The sequence below is a fragment of the Saimiri boliviensis genome, chromosome 2 (genome assembly GCF_048565385.1).
Source record: "Saimiri boliviensis isolate mSaiBol1 chromosome 2, mSaiBol1.pri, whole genome shotgun sequence".
In the NCBI taxonomy this organism is placed as follows: Eukaryota; Metazoa; Chordata; class Mammalia; order Primates; family Cebidae; genus Saimiri; species Saimiri boliviensis.
In genome coordinates, this window is record NC_133450.1 from 132335531 (window position 1) to 132353915 (window position 18385).

At 55.6% G+C, this 18385-nt stretch overlaps 1 protein-coding gene and 1 pseudogene across 5 annotated transcripts in view; one reads left to right on the forward strand and one right to left on the reverse strand.

Annotated features, from left to right (window-relative positions):
* Positions 1-18385, forward strand: part of MTA1 (metastasis associated 1) — a 58843-nt gene that overhangs the window by 1200 nt on the left and 39258 nt on the right. For 3 of the 5 annotated variants that reach the window (XM_039462945.2, XM_074394395.1, XM_074394398.1), the window contains exon 1: positions 319-556. The exons of the other annotated variants lie outside the window; for them this stretch is intronic. In XM_039462945.2, the coding sequence (XP_039318879.1) occupies positions 529-556 (28 nt within the window). In that variant the 5' untranslated portion in view covers positions 319-528. Of the gene's footprint in view, positions 1-318; positions 557-18385 lie in introns of those variants that run through there. 5 annotated transcript variants of the gene reach the window in all.
* Positions 13160-16197, reverse strand: LOC141583429 (eukaryotic translation initiation factor 3 subunit C-like; annotated as a pseudogene).

Consider the following 18385-nt stretch of genomic DNA (forward strand, 5'->3'; position numbering starts at 1 on the left):
TCAGGGAGGAGTGCGCAGGACCCCAGCACCACGAGGAGGCCCTGGAGGCCCACGGCGGGACTCACCTGCGGGGCAGCGGGGCGGTCACCAGGGAAGGGGCCCCCGTGCAGGACCCCCCGGCCCCAAGGCACTAGGGGACGGCCGAGCAGGGAGTGCGGGTGGAAGGGCCCACCCGGGAAGCGGCGCGCGGGGAGGACTCCGGGTGCCGGGGGGAGCCGCCCGGGAAGGGGCGCGCGGGCCGCGGGCGGCGCGGGGTCGGTAACGGCCCGCGCGGTGGGCGGCGGCGCCCGAGGCCCCTCCCCGCCGCCCGCGGCCGCTCCTCCTCTTCCTCTCCCGCCCGCGCCGCGGCCCTCCCGTCCCTGCGCGGCCTCGGCGGCCTCGGCGGCGGCGGCGGCGGCGGCGGCAGCAGCGCGGCCCCTTTAAACGCCCGCGGCGCCCCCCGCCCCCGCCATCGCGCCTCCATTTTCCCGGCCGCCCGCGCCGAGCGCCGCGCCCGCCCCGGGCCCCTCCGCCGCCGCCGGCCCGGACATGGCCGCCAACATGTACAGGGTCGGAGGTAAGGCCGCGCCGCCTTTATGCCCGGCCCCGGCCGCCGCCCCCGCGCCCCGCAGGCCCCGGCGCTCCCCGAGCAGCCCCCGCCGCGCTCGCCCCAACCCAAAATGGCCCCGCGGGTCGGCCCCATCGGGGGCGGGCGGGCGCGGCGGCCGGGGGTGGGGGGCGGCCCACCTGTTGGGGCTGAGGGGGCGGCCGCGGGGGCGTGGAGGGGCGCGGGCTGCGGGGCCATCGGGGGGCCGGGGCCGGGAGCCCCCCGCGGGAGCACGTGGCCTTGGGAGGCGCCGGCTGCCGGCCTGGGAACCGGAGTTTTGGGGTGTGGGGTCTCCCCCGGCCCGCAGCCCTGTGCCGGGACTCCGGTGCGTCCCCTCTGGGGATGGGGAGCCCCGGCGAGGGCCCGGGTTCCTCCCCAGAGCCCTCCTGCAGCCCGGCCCCGGGGCTTCCCCCAGCAGGGCTCCCTCGGGGGTCTTCCGCGGGGAGCGGGCATCCAGAGCACGCCTCTAAGTCCCCCCAAACTTTTCCCTGCCTCCCGCTCACCTCAGCCCAATCGGGAGGCGCTTTGCAAGGGCTGGGGAGAGGCCGGAGGGCCCCCGGGGCCGGTGCGGGGGCCGGGGACTGCCTCCCTGGGCCCAGCCTCCTGTTGCTCAGGCCCCTTGGGCCTGCAGCTTTGGGCCTTGCCCTACTTCGTGTGCCTGAGACTCCGTGGGGTCTTTCACAGGGAGGTGGGGGGTCGCGCTCATTCCATCATTCCATCAGCACCTCCCTCCCCGGGACTCTCAGACCCCTCCCTGCCTGTGACCCTCTCGGCAGGTGCCCATTTACCTCCCTCACCAGCAGCCTGCGCTGCTGCAGGGAGCTGGGGTCGCTGCCGTGCTGGCCTGGTCCCCATTGCCCTGGCCCCGAGTGCCCAAAACACTCTGTGTCCCTCGAGCGTGGCTTCTGCTACCTTGGACGTCTGTGTGGTCCCACCGGCCAGCCCTGTGACCTTGGGGACGGTGGAAGCCCCCTACACCCGTCCGTCTGTGATGGGTGGTCAGTCCGCAGCAGCAGCTCCGGCCCCCGGCCTCTGCAGGGGCGGTGGGCCTGTTCTCCATCCAGCGGCAGCCCCTTCCACAGCCTCACACACCTTTGCCGGGTCCCTGTGTGGACACAGGTGGGCTAGGCCCACCCCAGGCTCAGGCAGCAGCCTGGGTGCGGGGTCCCTCGAGGGAGGGGCCTGTTCCTCGTTCTTTCTCCCCACCTGGAGACCCCCTTCCAACCTGACATGAGGGCCGGTTTCTCACCCTGGCAGAGAGGATGCCTGCTGCCTGGCTCAGCTGGGCCCACTGCGCATGGTTTTGGGATTGGTCCCAAGAAGAGCTCTCCCTGCCCCCACCCAGGGTGGAGGTGGGGAGTGAAGGCGGCTTTGAACTCTGGGGCTGGGGATACGTGGACCCCGACTCATGCCTTCCCAGTGGCGAGTGGCTGCATGGCTTGGCCTTCAGGCCCCCCTGCCTGTGAACTTGGCGCCAGCCTGGCCGCCCCCTCTACCTTCCTGTGCCTCAGTTTCTCCTTGGTGTGGGCGAGGACCTTGTGTCTCAGCTGTCCTGTGCCCTGTGGCAGCTGTGCTGTGGCTGAGAATTCCAGGACACTGCTCATCCCGTCGCTGAGCTGCAGCCCCTCTGGGCGCTGCACAGCTTGGGAGGAGCCCTGAGTGGGGCTGTGTGGCACTCTGTCCCCTGCACCCTCTGTTACCCCGTGCCCACAGGCCCTTCCTGGGGCCTCACTGACCCGAGTGCGCCAGTGGTGTGAGGGTGGGTGGCCTGGATCTCGAGGTTGCTGCGGAAGGGCCCACTGTGCCTGGCAGAGATGCTGCTGCTCTCTTTTCCTGGGATGAGGAGCACGGAGGTTGGGTGCCGTCTGCTGGCAGCACAGGCAGGCGTGGGATCCGGCTGCTACTGTGTGTGCAGTCCATGGTCACTGTGGCCAGGGTGTGCTTGGGGCTGTCAGGGCCCCCACATGCCTGCTCCGAGGATGTCCTCTCCCTGCCGGCAAGGCTGTAGGGCTCCCCCTCTCTGTCCTGACTGTCCTATAGGAGAAGCGGCAGTTATGCCTGGCTTCTGGATGGGAATCCCGGCTTTGGTCCTGTGGTCCTGGCAGGGCCCCGTGGTGGCAGTGGGCTGGACGTTGCAGGGTGGCTTCCTGTCTTGGTGCTCGCTCGGGGAGGGGTGTCTGGATTCTTGAGTCTCTAGGCAAGACAGAGGAAGGTGTGCAGTGTCTCCTGAGCGGCCTTTGAGCGTCTGTTGCCTGCCACCTGGCATGGGCCCTGTCTGGGCGGCCAGCCCTGGCCTGTGGGAGCTGCCGGTAGGGACCCATCCTGGGAAGGGGCTTGCTCCTGTGTGCCTGCAGGGACCTTGTGCATAGAGGCGCCACATTTAGCACAGAAAAGTACAGGACGCCCAGGCAAATTTGAGTTTCAGATAAACAGAAATTTCTTAGTGTAAGTATGTCCCAAATGTGGCATGGGACATGCTTATCCCAGAAGATTCTTATCTGACAATCATAGTTAATCTGGGCATCCCACATTTTAGCTGGCAGGCTGCTCCAAGGCCCTGTCAGGTAGGACTCGGTAGGGGAAGGTGTGGCGGCCACAGCAGTTTTGTGCCGGCTGACCTGGGTGAAGTGGTGAGCCGGGAGAGAACAGGGCCTGTTTCTTCCCTGTGGAGTGCCCTGGCCACAGACCGAGGCCTGTGTCTGTGCCTGCGAGGGCAGCGGATGGCCTGGGCAAGGGTGGCGGGGTCAGGGTTCCCTGACCTTTGCTCCTTAGGGATGGTCAGCCCCAAGGGCTGGGAAAGGCTTGAGGCCTGCTGTGGGAAGAGGGGCCCCAGGGCGCTGGTGGTGTTTCTTCTCTGAGTTGAGCATGAAGATGTGAGATAGCCTCCAAAACAGGACAGCGACATCAGTGCCAGTGAGCTGCCTGCATCTGTTCATGCAGGGCTCTGCGTTTCAGCGCACAGGCCAGTACTGTTTTGCCTTGGGTGTTTTCTTCATTGCAAGAGGTTCACACCCAATCTTTTGATTTTTTTTTTTTTTTTTTTTTTTTTTTTTTGAGACAGAGTTTCGCTCTTGTTACCCAGGCTGGAGTGCAATGGCGCGATCTCGGCTCACCGCAACCTCCGCCTCCTGGGTTCAAGCAATTCTCCTGCCTCAGCCTCCTGAGCAGCTGGGATTACAGGCACGCGCCACCATGCCCAGCTAATTTTTTGTATCTTTAGTAGAGACAGGGTTTCACCATGTTGACCAGGATGGTCTTGATCTCTTGACCTGGTGATCCACCCGCCTCAGCCTCCCAAAGTGCTGGGATTACAGGCTTGAGCCACCGCGCCTGGTCTTTTTTTTTTTTTGGAGATGTCTCGCTCTGTTGGCTAGGCTGGAGTGCAGTGGCTCGATCTTGGCTCACTGCAACCTCTGCCTCCTGGGTTCAGGAGATTCTCCTGCCTCCGTAGCTGGGACTACAGGCGCATGCCACCACGTCCTGCTAATTTCTGTATTTTTTTTTTTTTTTTTTGAGACAGAGTTTCGCTCTTGTTACCCAGGCTGGAGTGCAATGGCGCGATCTCGGCTCACCGCAACCTCCACCTCCTGGGTTCAGGCAATTCTCCTGTGTCAACCTCCTGAGTAGCTGGGATTACAGACACGCACCACCATGCCCAGCTAATTTTTTGTGTTTTTAGTAGAGACGGGGTTTCACCATGTTGACCAGGATGGTCTCGATCTCTTGATCTTGTAATCCACCCGCCTCGGCCTCCCAAAATGTTGGGATTACAGGCTTGAGCCACCGCGCCCGGCCAATTTCTGTATTTTTAGAAGAGACGGGGGTTTCACCATGTTGGCTAGGCTGATCTCGAACTCCTGACCTCATGATCTGCCCGCCTTGGCCTCCCAAAGTGCTGGGGTTACAGGTGTGAGCCGTCATACCTGGCCTTTTTGTTTTATTTTATTTATTTTGAGACAGAGTTTTGTTCTTGTTGCACAGGCTGGAGTGTAATGGTATGATCTTGGCTCACCGAAAAAAGTGTTGGGATTAGGCATGAGCCACCATGCCCAGCTGTTTTAATTTCAATATAGCTCAAGATTGGGTGTGGTGGCTTACGCCTGTAATCCCAGCACTTTGGGAGGCTGAGGCAGGTGGATCACTTGAGGTTGGGAGTTCAAGACCAGCGTGGCCAACATAGTGAAACTCCATCTCTACTAAAAATGTAAAAATTAGCCGGGGGTGGTGGTGCATGCCTGTAGTCCCAGCTACTCAGGAGGCTGAGGCAGGAGAATCACTTGAGCCTGGGAGGTGGAGGTTGCGGTCAGCTGAGATCGTGCTGCTGCACTCCTGCCTGGGTGACAGCGCTAGACTCCCATCTCAAAAAAAAAAAAAAAAGAAAAAGAAAAAAAAATTACCGTAGGTTGAAAAGATGGCAGAAAGCATCCGCCTGACAGGGCCGCGGGCACTGTCCCGGTGTCTGTGTGGCCTGCATGGAAGCGCCCATCTGCGGCGCTGGCCTTCCCTGGACTTGGGGGGCACCGTCACCCACACTCCATCATGCTGTCAGAAATGCCGCTTCTGCTTTTTTGTTCTAGTTGGTTTGCTTTTTTTTGAAGTTTAAACGTTACTGCTCTACATACTTGCCAGTGGGGAAAAAAGTAAACTTAAAAAAAACTCCTGATTTGTAAAAGACTGCAGCCAGTGCCCCACCCTGAGTGCCGAGTGCATGCAGTCCCTGGGGCGACTTTGGGGTCCCACCCTTCTTTTTCCAGGAAGGCAGGGAAGATCCCTGGAGACGGCCATCCCTGAGAGCAGGATGTAGAAGTGGCTGGGGCCCAGGCGTGCTGTCTGGAGGGATGGTGTGGGGCTGTCCCGCTCGGCCTGTGAGGATTAGTCTGAGCACTGTGGCTCTGGCTCACTCTCCAGCAGGGCGGGCCCCTGGGACCCTCCTGCATGACCCACTGAGCACTCCTGGCTTGCTCCAGGGCGGGCTTGGTGCCTACTTTTGGCCTTCCATGTTGGTTTTTTTTTTGAGACGTAATTTCGCTCTGTTACCCAGGCTGGAGTGCATTGGCACAGTTTCTGCTCACTGCAACCTCTGCCTCCTATGTTCAAGCGATTCTCCTGCCTCAGTCCCCTGAGTAGCTGGACTTACAGGCACGCGCCACCACGCCTGGCTAGTTTTTGTGTTTTGTGTAGAGATGAGGTTTCACCATGTTGGCCAGGCTGGTCTCAATCTCCTGACAAGTGGTCTGTCCACCTTGGCCTCCTAAAGTGCTGGGATTACAGGCGTGAGCCACTGCATCCAGCCCCATATTGTTCTGAGAGAAAACTTTGACAATTAAGCTCTTAGATTAATAAAAAGGTAGCTGTTGGTAAGGGATGTTGGAATGAATGGTCCAAAGAAGCGCACCTCTGGTGCCTGACCCGCTGTGGCAGTGCCATTCCCCCATCCCCGCATCTGCGGGCTCTGGACATCAAGACTGCTGCAGCAGCCCTTCGGGCGTCCTGCCTAGAGGTGGGTCCTCAGCTGCGCATCTGGACGCTGGTCAGCAGGTGAGGCTGGGGGGCTGGGGTGCTCAGCGGCCCTGCCAGGCGCCTGAGAGGCAGCGGGGGAGCACTGGCTGCAGGGCCTCCCTCCTCCTCCAGCTGCACTTGGGATGCCCTCTCCTGATGATGGGCTGAGTCCTGCTGGAAACGGTGACGGCCATTCCCCATGAGTAGCCACCCTCAAACCCTGTGTGGGGGCCGCTGAGTCCCTACCTGACACTCCAGCAGGCTGTTTTGGGAGCGCTGAATTGCGTTTTTGAGACAGGGTCTCCTGTCACCCAGGCTGGAGTGCAGTGGCAGCATCACAGCTCACTGCAGCCTCCACCCCCCCCACCCCCCCCACCCCCCCCACCCCGCTCTGGTGATCCTCCCACCTCGGCTTCCTGAGTAGCGGGGCCCACAGGTGCACACCATCACACGCAGCTCATTTGTCTATGTTTTATGGAGGCTGAGTCTCGCTGTGTTGCACAGGCTGGTCTCGAACTCCAGTGCCTGAGCGATCCTCTTGCCTTGGCCTCCCCAAGTGCTGCTGGGGTTGCAAGGTTGTGAGCTGCCCTGCCCGGCAGAGCTCATTTCATGTTCTCCAAATGGTCTTTCCTAGTTTGCTGCCTGGGCTCACTGCTTCCCCGGGTTCCCGTGTTACTGGTGTCTCCACCCCGACCCCAGCTGGCCTGCTCCGTTGCTGTCCCACTGGGCTCATGTCTGAGCGTGCAGACTGGGGGATCTTTGCGGCAATGGGGCCACCCTCCCGGTGCAGGGCTACCCAGCACCCCATACCCCTACACCCCACCCACCCCACCAACGTGACCCCTGCACCCCTGAGGACAGGACCCAGGCTTGTTCCTGTGGGCTGTGTGGTGCATCTCAGAGGTCTGTGGTGACCTCCCCTCACAGCCTCCTGGCGCCTCCCTGGGGCGGCCTCAGCACTGCAGCCCTGTGATCCGGCCTGGCGTGGGCTCTGCTTTCTCTGCCCTGGTGGCCTGAGGAGCTGAAGTGCCCCCTTCCTCCAGAGCCCCCTGTGGTCAGGGCCTGAGCTCTGTGGGTGCCATCAGGAGGGGGGTCTGCAGACCTGTGCAGCTGGGGGCCCCCTGGGGCATGGAGGGGCCCATGTGTCCGTCCCCATCTGTGCCCTGCCAGGCTGTCCTCAGGGCAGCATTGTTATGGAAGGAAACCGGGGCAGTGACAGCAGCCCCTTGTATCAAGCACACCTTAAAAACGAACCTAAGGAGGCTGCAGCGAGTCCAGATCGCGCCATTGCACTCCAGGCTGGAAGACAGAGTGAGACTCAGTCTCATAAAAATAGAATGAGCCTCATGGCCTGTGCGGTTGGTCAGCGGTGGAATCAGGTGTGGGGCACACCTGGTTCTGCCTGTCTCATCCCCTGCCTTCAGAGGACCGCGCACTCGGGGGCTGGCCCTGAGGTGTGGCTTTCTCTGGGCTGGGCTGGGGCAGTTCTGGGGGAGGGTCATGCTCTGGCCCTTCTTCCAGAAGACAGGGTGCCTGGGCCATTGGGCCACTTGCACGAGGGGACATCTGTTTGCAGCCCCTGGGGGCTGCTGTCCCCATCCCTGGCTGCCGGATGCCCCTCAGATGCTGGGGCTCTGGTCTCTGACCCTTCGTGGACTTTGTGGGGACAGCGACGGAGGAGGAGGATGCCCGAGGATGGGCTGGGCATGAGGCTGTCAGTGCCTGGGTTTTACAGATAAAAATACAGGGCATGTCTGCAGCATTTGGGATGTGGTCACATGGAGACCCAGCTCCCGGAGCGGGGGTGCTGGGGGCTTTCCCAGTCACTGTTGCTGTTTCCTGGGCCTCCGTTTCTGACCAAGGCAGACCCAGCAGTGGTGTGAGCTCAGGAGAGTGGGCTGCACGCTGGAGGGTCCCGCACGGGCAGAGCCGCTGGTACCGCCCTGCATGTAGCTCCTACCGCTGAGTGATCTTGGGGGCTGTGTCTGTTCTCTAGATCTTTTGCAGCCCCATCCCTGACTTGCTAACACGTGTGTTTAAACGCAGAAGTTATGCTTGTGTCACTTTTGCAGCCATTGGTGGGCACACACAGGCTGCTAAAAGCCTGAACTGCGTGGTGCCCGGGCGCCTGTTGGGGTGAGTGAGGGACCTTGCCCTCTGCTGGTGCTCCCGTGTTGGAAGCAAGTTGTCTTTTATTGGGCTATTGAGGGCCATGCTTCTTGAATTTGGGGCTCTTGCCTGTGATTTTGCTCTTCAGATGCCCTGGGGAGGTGCTGCAGCAGGTATCCCTGTGCACAGGCAGGCTGTGACGGGTCCACGGACAGAATGCGTGTTAGACAGGCTCTGCCCCAGTGTGAGTTCGGTGTCAGAGAACAGCAATGTTTATTATATTATTATATAAAGTTCTTTGACAGAAATGCAAAATAATGCTGTTATGTATTGATTGGTTGCTGAAAATGTGACCAGAGGCTTGTAGGAACCTGACCCCATATTTCCTGTAGGAGCAGAGGTTTGATGTTCAGTAATTCAGTATTAGCGGTGACTTTATAGAACATAATTACTGCGGATAATGAGAATTGACTCTGTGGGTGTGTGTATTTTTTTTAACTTAAAAAGTCAGGTTTAGGCTGGGCACAGTGGCTCATGCCTGCAATCCCAGCACTTTGGGAAGCTGAAACAGGCAGATCATTTGAGCTCAGGAGTTTCAACCTGACCAACACAGCAAAACCCCATCTCTACTAAAAATACAAAAAACATTAGCCAGGCGTGGTGGTGCGTGCCTGTAGTCCTAGCTGCTTTGGAGGCCGAGGCAGGAGAATCGCTTGAGCGCTGGAGCCGGAGGTTTCAGTGAGCCGAGATAGCACCCCTGCACTCCAGCCTGGGTGACAGAGCGAGACTGTCTTTTTTTTTTTTTTTTTTTTTCGCTCTTGTTACCCAGGCTGGAGTGCAGTGGCACAATCTCGGCTCACCGCATCCTCCGCCTCCTGGGTTCAGGCAATTCTCCTACCTCAGCCTCCTGAGTAGCTGGGATTACAGGCACGTGCTACCATGCCCAGCTAATTTTTTGTATTTTTAGTAGAGACGGGGTTTCACCATGTTGACCAGGATGGTCTCTATCTCGTGACCTCGTGGTCCACCCGCCTCAGCCTCCCAAAGTGCTGGAATTATAGGCTTGAGCCACTGCGCCCGGCCGAGACTGTCTTTAAAAAAAAAAAAGTCAGGTTTGGCCGGGCGCGGTGGCTCACGCCTGTAATCCCAGCACTTTGGGAGGCCGAAGCGGCTGGATCACGAGGTCAAGAGATCGAGACCATCTTGGTCAACATGGTGAAACCCCGTCTCTACTAAAAATGCAAAAAAAAAAAAAAAATTAGCTGGGCATGGTGGCGCGTGCCTGTATTCCCAGCTACTCAGGAGGCTGAGGCAGGAGAATTGCCTGAACCCAGGAGGTGGAGGTTGCGGTGAGCCGAGATCGCGCCATTGTACTCCAGCCTGGGTAACAGGAGTGAAACTCCGTCTCAAAAAAAAAAAAAAAAAGTCAGGTTGAGATACGTGTTACACATGGAAGGCCACTTGTGTTGAGCCTGTGATTTTCACTCAGGCAGCTCTTCTCACCTGACGTGCTTCTCCTGTGACCTTTTATAGTCAGCCGCCTCTCCTCCTCCAGCTCACAGCAACACTGACCTGTTTTCTGTTCCTGCCGTTCCGCCTTGTCCAGAGTGCCACAGAAGTGGCCTTGCACGGTATGTGGGCTTTTGCGTCTGGCTTCTTTTTTTTTTTTTTTTTTTTTTTTTTGAGATAAGGTCTTGCTTTGTCACCTAGGCTGGAGTGCAGTGGTACAGTAATGGCTCACTGCAGCCTACACCTCCCAGGCTCAAGTGATCCTTCCCCTTCAGCCTCCTGAATAGCCAGGACCACAGATGCATGCCGCCACACACAGCTGAGTTTCTCTATTATTTTGTAGACATGGGGCCTCGCTATGTTGCCAAGGCTGGTCTTGAACTCCTGGGCTCAAGTGATCCTCCCACCTTGTGCTCCCATAGTGCTGAGGTTCCAAGAGTGAGCTGCCATGGCCAGCTTTGTAGTAATTCTTGAAATCAAGTACTGGGAATCTTTGAACTTTGTTCCTCATTTTCAAAATTGTTTAACCTGTTCTAGTTCCTTGGCATTCCCTTACAGCAGGTGTCCCCTAACTTTTTACAAAGGGGGCCAGTTCACTGTCCCTCAGACCGTTGGAGGGCCACCACATACTGTACTCCTCTCACTGACCACTAATGAAAGAGGTGCCCCTTCCCGAAGTGTGGCAGGGGGCCGGATAAATGGCCTCAGGGGGCCGCAGTTTGGGGACGCCTGCCTTACAGGGTTTAGAATTGGCTTATGGATTTCTACAGAAACCAAAAAAAGTCGTGTTTTTTTTTTTTTTTTTTTTGAGACGGAGTTTCACTCTTGTTACCCAGGCTGGAGTGCAATAGCGCGATCTCGGCTCACCGCAACCTCCGCCTCCTGGGTTCAGGCGATTCTCCTGCCTCAGCCTCCTGAGTAGCTGGGATTACAGGCACGCGCCACCATGCCCAGCTAATTTTTTTGTATTTTTAGTAGAGACGGGGTTTCACCATGTTGACCAGGATGGTCTCGATCTCTTACCTCGTGATCCACCCGCCTCGGCCTCCCAAAGTGCTGGGATTACAGGCTTGAGCCACCGCGCCCGGCTGTTTGTTTTTGAGACAGCATCCTCCCCTGGGCCCAGGCTAGAGTGCAGTGGTATGATCTTGGCTCACTGCAGCCTCAGCCTCTTGGGCTCAAGGGGTCCTCCCCACTTCAGCCTCCTGAGTAGCTGGGGCTGCAGGCATATGCTACCATGCCTGGCTATTTTTGTAGAGATAGGGTCTCACTGTATTGCCCAGTTTGGTCTCAAACCCCTGGCCTCAAGTGATCATCCTGCCTTGGACTCCCAAAGTGCTAGGAATTACAGGCATGAGCCATTGTGCCTCGCCTCACCTTGCACTTTTATGTGACAGAAATGGCTTCTTTCCTTTCACTTCATGAGCCAACTTCTGCTAGCTTCAAATTTTTCTTCTGCAGCCTCCACCTCCCTCAGCCTTCACAGAACTGAGGGGAGTTAGGGCCTTGCCTGGCTGAGGCTTTGGCTGAAGGGAATATTAAATCTGTTTAGATTTCCCATCCTGGCCACTTCCCTATTGGTACTAAGGCTTTTTAGCTTTCCTATCATTCTTCTGTTCGCTGGAACAGCACCTTTTTGTTTGTTTGTTTGTTTGTTTGTTTGTTTTGAGACGGAGTCTCACTCTGTTGCCCAGGCTAGAGTGCAGTGGCATGATCTTGGCTCACTGCAACCTCTGCCTCCCGGATTCAAGTGATTCTCCTGCCTTAGGCCCCCAAGTAGCTGAGACTACAGGTGTAGCACCACCATACCCAGCTCATTTTTTTGTATTTTTAATAGAGATGGGTTTCATAATGTTGGCCAGGCTGACTTCCAACTCCTGACCTCAAGCGATCCTCTCGCCTTGGCCTCCCAAAGAGCTAGGATTACAGGCGTAAGTCACTGTGCCCAGCCTGGAGCAGCACTTTTAACTTCTTTTTCTTTGATAGTCTTGCTCTGTTGCCAGGGCTGGGGTGCAGTGGTGTAATCTCAGCTCACTGCAACCTCCACCTCCCTGGTTCAAGCAATTCTCCCACCTCAGCCCCTTAGTAGCTGGGATTACAGGCACACACCACCATGCCCAGCTAATTTTTGTATTTTTAGTAGAGACGGGGTTTCACCATGTTGGCCTGGCTGGTCTTGAACTGCTGACCTCAAGTGATTCACCCTCTTTGGCCTCCCAAAGTGCTGGGATTACAGGTGTGAGCCACCGGGCCTGGCCCACTTTCAGTTTCTTTCAGGAACTTTCCCTCTGCATTCACAGCTTGGCTATCTGCTTTGTGCTGAAGGTCTAGCTTTCCATTAGGGTATCTTGGCTTTCGACATGCCTTCCTCTCTAAGCTTAGTCATTGATTTCGAGCTTTTGTTTTAAAGTGAGAGATGTGTGACTCTCAACTCTTCCCTTCGCTTGACTACTTTAGATGCCATGGCAGGGTTATTAATTGGCCCAATTTCAATATTGTGTCTTAGGGAATAGGGAAGCCCCAGGAGAGTGAGAGAGAGGGAGGGATGGCCAGTTCCTAGGACAGTCAGAACACACCGTTTATCAACTCAGTTATCAGATGGCTATGGCTCATGGTGCCCCAAAACAATGACAATAGTAGCATCAGGGGTCACCGTAACCGATAGATTAATGGTTAAAAAGTTGGAAACGCTGAGCGAATTACCAAAACGTGACAGCGACGCGTAGTGAGCTGTTGGAAAAATGGCACCGAGAGACTTGACTTGATGCAGGTTGCCACGAATCTTCAATCTGTAAGAAACACAACATCTGCAAAGCGTCATCAAGCTAAGCACAGTGCCAGTGTAGGTCTGTTTGGAAAATAATTGGCATCTACACCAATCTTGAGTCCTCTCGTACAGGGATTGGCAAACTGGCCCACTGCCTGTTTTTGATGACTCATGAGCTAAGAATGGGTTTTACATTTTTTAATTGTTGAGAAAAAATCAAAGGCAGAAAACTTCATGACACATAAAAATTATGTGAAATTCACATTTCAGTGCCCTGGAATAAAGCGTTATGGGAACACAGCCACGTTAATGGGATTCTGGTGATTCTGTGGCTGCTTTGAGCTGCTGTGGTGGGGTTGAATGTTCGTGATAGGGATAGGAAAAGACAGACTGTTTCCTGCTCTCACACATTCGACATAGAACACGTCACCTCTGGTCCCTGGAACGTGTGTGTTATTTCTCCCCACCAGCAGCCAGTCGCTTATCCAACTAGATGTCCTATGATTTAACCTAATTTTGACGCTGCTTACCTGGAGAGAATACTAGGTTCTGCAGCTGAATAGCTGAGTCTCACAAGACTGTCCTCTTCTTTTTTTTCTTTTTTTTCCAACTTTAAATAGACCTTTAATAACTGGGATGTGGTTTAGGTTTCAAGGTTGGATGGTCTAGGCCTGGAGACAGTGGAAAGCTCAGCAGGCCTTCTGAGACTGCTGCTGGCGGCAGCCGCCACGGCACACGTAGCCCTCGTTTTTGCGGTAGCCGTCCTTCTGGTCTTAGAAGTAGCCACCGTAGGCCGGGCGCGGTGGCTCAAGCCTGTAATCCCAGCACTTTGGGAGGTGGAGGCGGGTGGATCACGAGGTCAAGAGATCGAGATCATCCTGGTCAACATGGTGAAACCCCATCTCTACTAAAAATACAAAAAATTAGCTGGGCATGGTGGCACGTGCCTGTAATCCCAGCTACTCAGGAGGCTGAGGCAGGAGAATTGCCTGAACCCAGTAGGCAGAGGTTGCGGTGAGCCGAGATCGCGCCATTGCACTCCAGCCTGGGTAACAAGAGTGAAACTCCGTCTCAAAAAAAAAAAAAAAAAAAAGAAGTAGCCACCGTAGGTGCCCTGCTTATGGTCAGACACCCGCTCATTGTTCTCCACCAGGTTTCCCAGCTTCTCGGCCAGCTGCAGAGCCAGGTTCTGCTGGGCAGTGGGCTTGGTGTGGTGCATCACCACGGTCTGCGTCGGCTGGTCCGGGGAGGCCATTAGCTCCTCATTAATGGTCATCTTGCTGATGATGGAGTGCACAGTGGGCAGATCCAGCTCAAACATGTCTGACAGCTTCTCCATGCTGATGGAGTCGTAGACACTGCTGTAGGTGAAGAGGTAGGTCCTCAGTGACTCTTCCTGGATCTTCCTAACCAGCATGGTGTGGACTTTGTCAGCCTTGGGGAAAAGGTCCCACACTTTACCATTCATCTTCTCATTGATGATGAAACTGTGGCAGGTTTTCCAGTCACCCATCTTCATGGCCTTAGAGGCAGCAACCACATGTTCCCTCATGGAGTCAGGGGGACCCAGCAGGGGCTGCCGCTCGCCCACGTGCAGCTGGTAGTGGAACTGCTCGCTGATCATGCATCAGCAGGCATCGCCCTCGTGGGCAGCCATGTAGGGGATCTCCAGGAGCATGGCAGACACCAGGTAGACACACTCCAGCAGCTCCAGGTTAATGTGCAGGTGGAAGGGGACCTGCCAGCGCCGCTCCACCTTCTCCTGCTCCTGGTTGCACTCCTGCAGGCTGCGCAGCAGCAGGCCCTAGCCCAGAAGCTCCGTGGCCCAGCCACTGGACTGGATATCCAGTGGGGCGTTGTGCGCGTCCTTGGTCAGGCCTTGGCAGAAGGCACAGATGCCTAGCTGCACCATTGTGCGGTTGTAAAGGATCTGCACTGGAGGGTCTGCGTGCTGAACGTTATCCTGCACGTGGCTCATCAGCATGAGGTCACAGGCCTGGTACCAGCGGGAGTGCAGAGCATGGTGGTAGACGTGGCAGAGGATGGCGCACGTGTGGATCTGGTCTGTGCGGTTCTTGGCGTGGATGTACTTGCACAGTCTCTCCATCAACACGGCTGAGTCCTCACTCTCATTTTCTGCCTGATCTTGCTCAGACTTTGAGGAGCCCTCAGGCCGGGTCAGCTGCCGCTGATGGGCCTTGTAATCGAACTTGTAGTAGGTATGCAGGATTCGCAGCAGGTAGATACGGCAGACCTCCTCAGTGGCTCTCCTCTCCTCCAGGTAGTGCTGCACGCGTTCGATGATGGCGCACACCTGGGCCTCGTCCTTCAAGTGCTCCACGTGTGCTCTACATACTCTTGGGAGTGAGGATCAGTGTTTTGCATTATTTTGGTGAATTCTTCATCCATCATTCCACAAGAGTTAGGATGCAGCCACGGACATGCAGTGGCTGGTCAGCGCTGTGCAGGTCCTCACTGTCTTCTAGAATATTCTCTCCAACAAAAATCTTGGTATTTGCAAACAGATGTCCATCAGCTCATTGATGTAGTCCAGACACTTCCCCCACATGTCTGGCTTCATGTGGGATACCAGGTTGGGGTTCTAGTCATAGAGGCGATGGTGTTGAACTTTATCTCGACAGTGATGCCCTCTCCTAGGTTGTTTTCTGCCGCAGTCTGAACCAGCAGTTGTAGCAGCTTAGTCTGGGCAGCACGATCAGTTCCCTTCTTGCCTCATGCCTGTAGGATCTCATTTAGTTTCTTGATAACAACAGCATAGGTGATCTCTGTTCCCTTTGCAGACATTTTTGGCTTCTCCTTAACCAGGGGCACTCCACCCCAGACCATTTCCTACTCCCCGCCTTCATTGTCCTCCTCTTCCTCATCCAGACGCTTGGATTTCCTGTCTTGCTTCTTCTTAGCCTTGTCCTCCTGTTTCTTCTCCGCTACCTTCTTGTCCTCATCTGCGGTGGGCGCCTTTTTAAGAAATCTTGAGGCCAGTGCGGTTTGTTTCCCTTCTTCCTCCTGAGTCAGCATCAGAAGATGTGGAACCTGTGTCCCAGTCTTCATCATCTTCAGAATCTTCTGAGTCCTCATCTTCGTCGTCCATCTTTTTGAGGAACTTGCAACTCTCCCTAGAAGGAGCATCTCATTTCTTCAAGAAAGTTGCAGCACTGACTCCTCATCCTCATCCTTATCTGAAGAGCCTTCTGAATCCTCCTCATTCTTCTCAGCATCTTCATCTGCAGACTGCTCAGGGTTCTGCTTGTAACTTGTGATATGGGACTCAAAATCATGGTTGTATTTTCGGATCTTCTGGCGCAAGGTGCTCAAAGCCTTGGCATTGTTCATCTTCTTCCCTTCCCTGTCTTCCCAGGTCAGCCAAGATGTGGATATAGAACCGGGAGACACCTTCTTTGTCCACAGTGCTCTTGGCCTTCCCATATGCTTTTCCCAGGAGCTCAAACTCTTCCAGGCACTTGGTGACATCACGAATCTTCATGGCATTATGAATGGTCCAGATAAGGTTGGTCAGCTGCTCAAACCTCTTGTCCTTGGCACTTCAGACAGCTCTCTTGGTATCATCTTCATCCTCGCTCAGCAACAATGGCTGTTTGCTGTAGTTGTCTCTGACAGGTTTGGTGATGAGTTCCTCCCTGGACAGGGTCGACTCGGACTCACTGTCCGAACCAGTGGTGAAAAACTGCGACATGGCAATGGTGCGGAGGTGCTACAGCCGGCGCTGCCAGAGCAGCTGAGGTGTCTAGTCACACTGCTGAGCTGGGACAGCAGAAACGCTGAAAGAGGACCATCCTCTCTGCTAATGCTAATCCCAAACCCCAGGTTCTGAGCTTTTCACCAACTGGCTATAAATCAGTATTCCGAGGACTGCCTTTTCAGGTTGGATTAATTTGATAGAGCATCTCAGAACCCAGGGAAATGCTAATGTTTACTGGCTTATTATAAAGAAGATTCCCAAGGGTGCAGATGAGCAGCCTGATGGAAGAGGTGCATAGGGCAAGGATGGCTGGAGCCTCCATGTCCTCCCCTACCCACTTCCATCTGTTCAGCTGCCTGGAAGCCCTTCAAATCCTGTCCTTTTGGGTTTTCATGGAGTCTCCATTACTTAGGTGTGATTGATACATCATTGACCATTGGGGATCAGTTCAGCCTTCAGCCCCTGTCCCCTCCCTGGAGATGTCGGGGTGGGGCTGGAATTCTTAACCCTGTGATGCTGTCTTGGGCTCTGTGGGTTCCAGCCTCCATCTTGAAGTTATCTAGGGCCTCCCAACCACCATCATCTTATTGCATAGAGAAGACACTCTCATCACTCCAGAGTTTCCAAGGGTTTGGGGTACTGTCTGCCAGGAATCAGTGACAAGACCAAATATTTCTTGCTTATGATATTACAAGGCCTGAGTGGCCATGAGTCTGTGCTGCTGGTCAGCCCACTGCAGGACACACAGAGGCAGACAGCGCTCCAGAGACCACGCTGAGGCAAGCATAGTTCCTCAGCCCACTGAAGACCGCGCAGAGGCCGGCAAAGCTCCTTAGACCCAGAGACCACGCAGAGGTGGGCGCAGTTCCACAGACTGTGGAGGCGGGCGCGGCTCCTCAGACCACGCAGTGGCAGGTACAGCTCGTCTGCATCTTCAGTGCCACCTGCATCCCCGTAGCTCCATTTCCCACTGTGAAATCAAGCAAAGAGCTGACTGGATGGAGCCCCCACCCCCACTTTTTTTTTTTCTTTCTGAGAAAGGGTCTTGCTCTGTCACCCAGGCTGGAGTGCAGTGGTGCCATCTTGCAACCTCTGCTTCCTGGTTTCAAGCAATTCCCCTGCCTCAGCCTCCTGAATAGAGATTCCCCTGCCTCTCTCAGGTGAGATTACAGGCGTGAGACACCACACCTGGCTAATTTCTTTGTATTTTTAGTAGAGACGGGGTTTCACCATGTTGTCCAGGCTGGTCTTGAACTCCTGACCTCAGGTGATCCATCCGCCTGGGCCTCCGAAAGTGCTGGGCTTACAGGTGTGAGCCACCACACTGGGCCCTGAGTAGGGCCCTTCTAAGCTGCGGCGGTGAGTGCACCATCTGCCTCTGTCTCAGACGGCAAAGCATCGCTGTTGTCTAGTGACTGCCTCTGTGCTGAAGGGATGCGGTGCATGTGGTATCATCACAGTTCTGAACTCCGGGATAAGCGATGCTCAGAAGTGTTAGAAAAGTCAAAAGGGAGTGTCTCATCACAGCAGAACTTCTTTACAAAAATAAAGATGAAAACGAGGATACAATCAATGTAGGTTTCCACATAACTGACTTATTAGCCCAGCAAGGAAAGCGTTTATCAGTAGTGAGGAAATCGTGTTTGATCATCGCAGCCAAAGAAGCGTGTCCAGAGGAAGGAAACCTGCTCAACATGATTAGTCCCACAGGGAAAACCGTTGTCCGGGAGCTGAAAATGTTGAAAGCAACATGAACAGGCCGAAAACAGCATCATTTTGATAAGCTTTCCTTGGATGTCAGTGAGTCAGCAGATGTTACTGATACTGCTCAGTTTATTGGAGGCATCAGTAGTGACTTTGGGCTGGGTGCGGTGGCTCATACCTGTAATCCCAGAACTTTAGGAGGCCAAGGTGGGCAGATCACCTGAGGTCAGGAGTTTGAGAACAGCCTGGCCAAACTGGTGAAACCCCATCTCTACTAAAAATACGAAAATAAGCTGGGTATGGTAGCACGTGCCTGTAGTCCTAAGCTACTTGGGAGGCTGAAGTGGGAGAACCTCTTGAACCCAGGAGGTTGAGATTGTAGTGAGTCTAGATAGTGCCACTGCACGCCAGCCTGGGCAACAAGAGGGAAACATTGTCTCAAGAAAAAAAAAAAAACCCACAAAGTTAGTGAGTTTGAAGGGCGAGCCTCTGA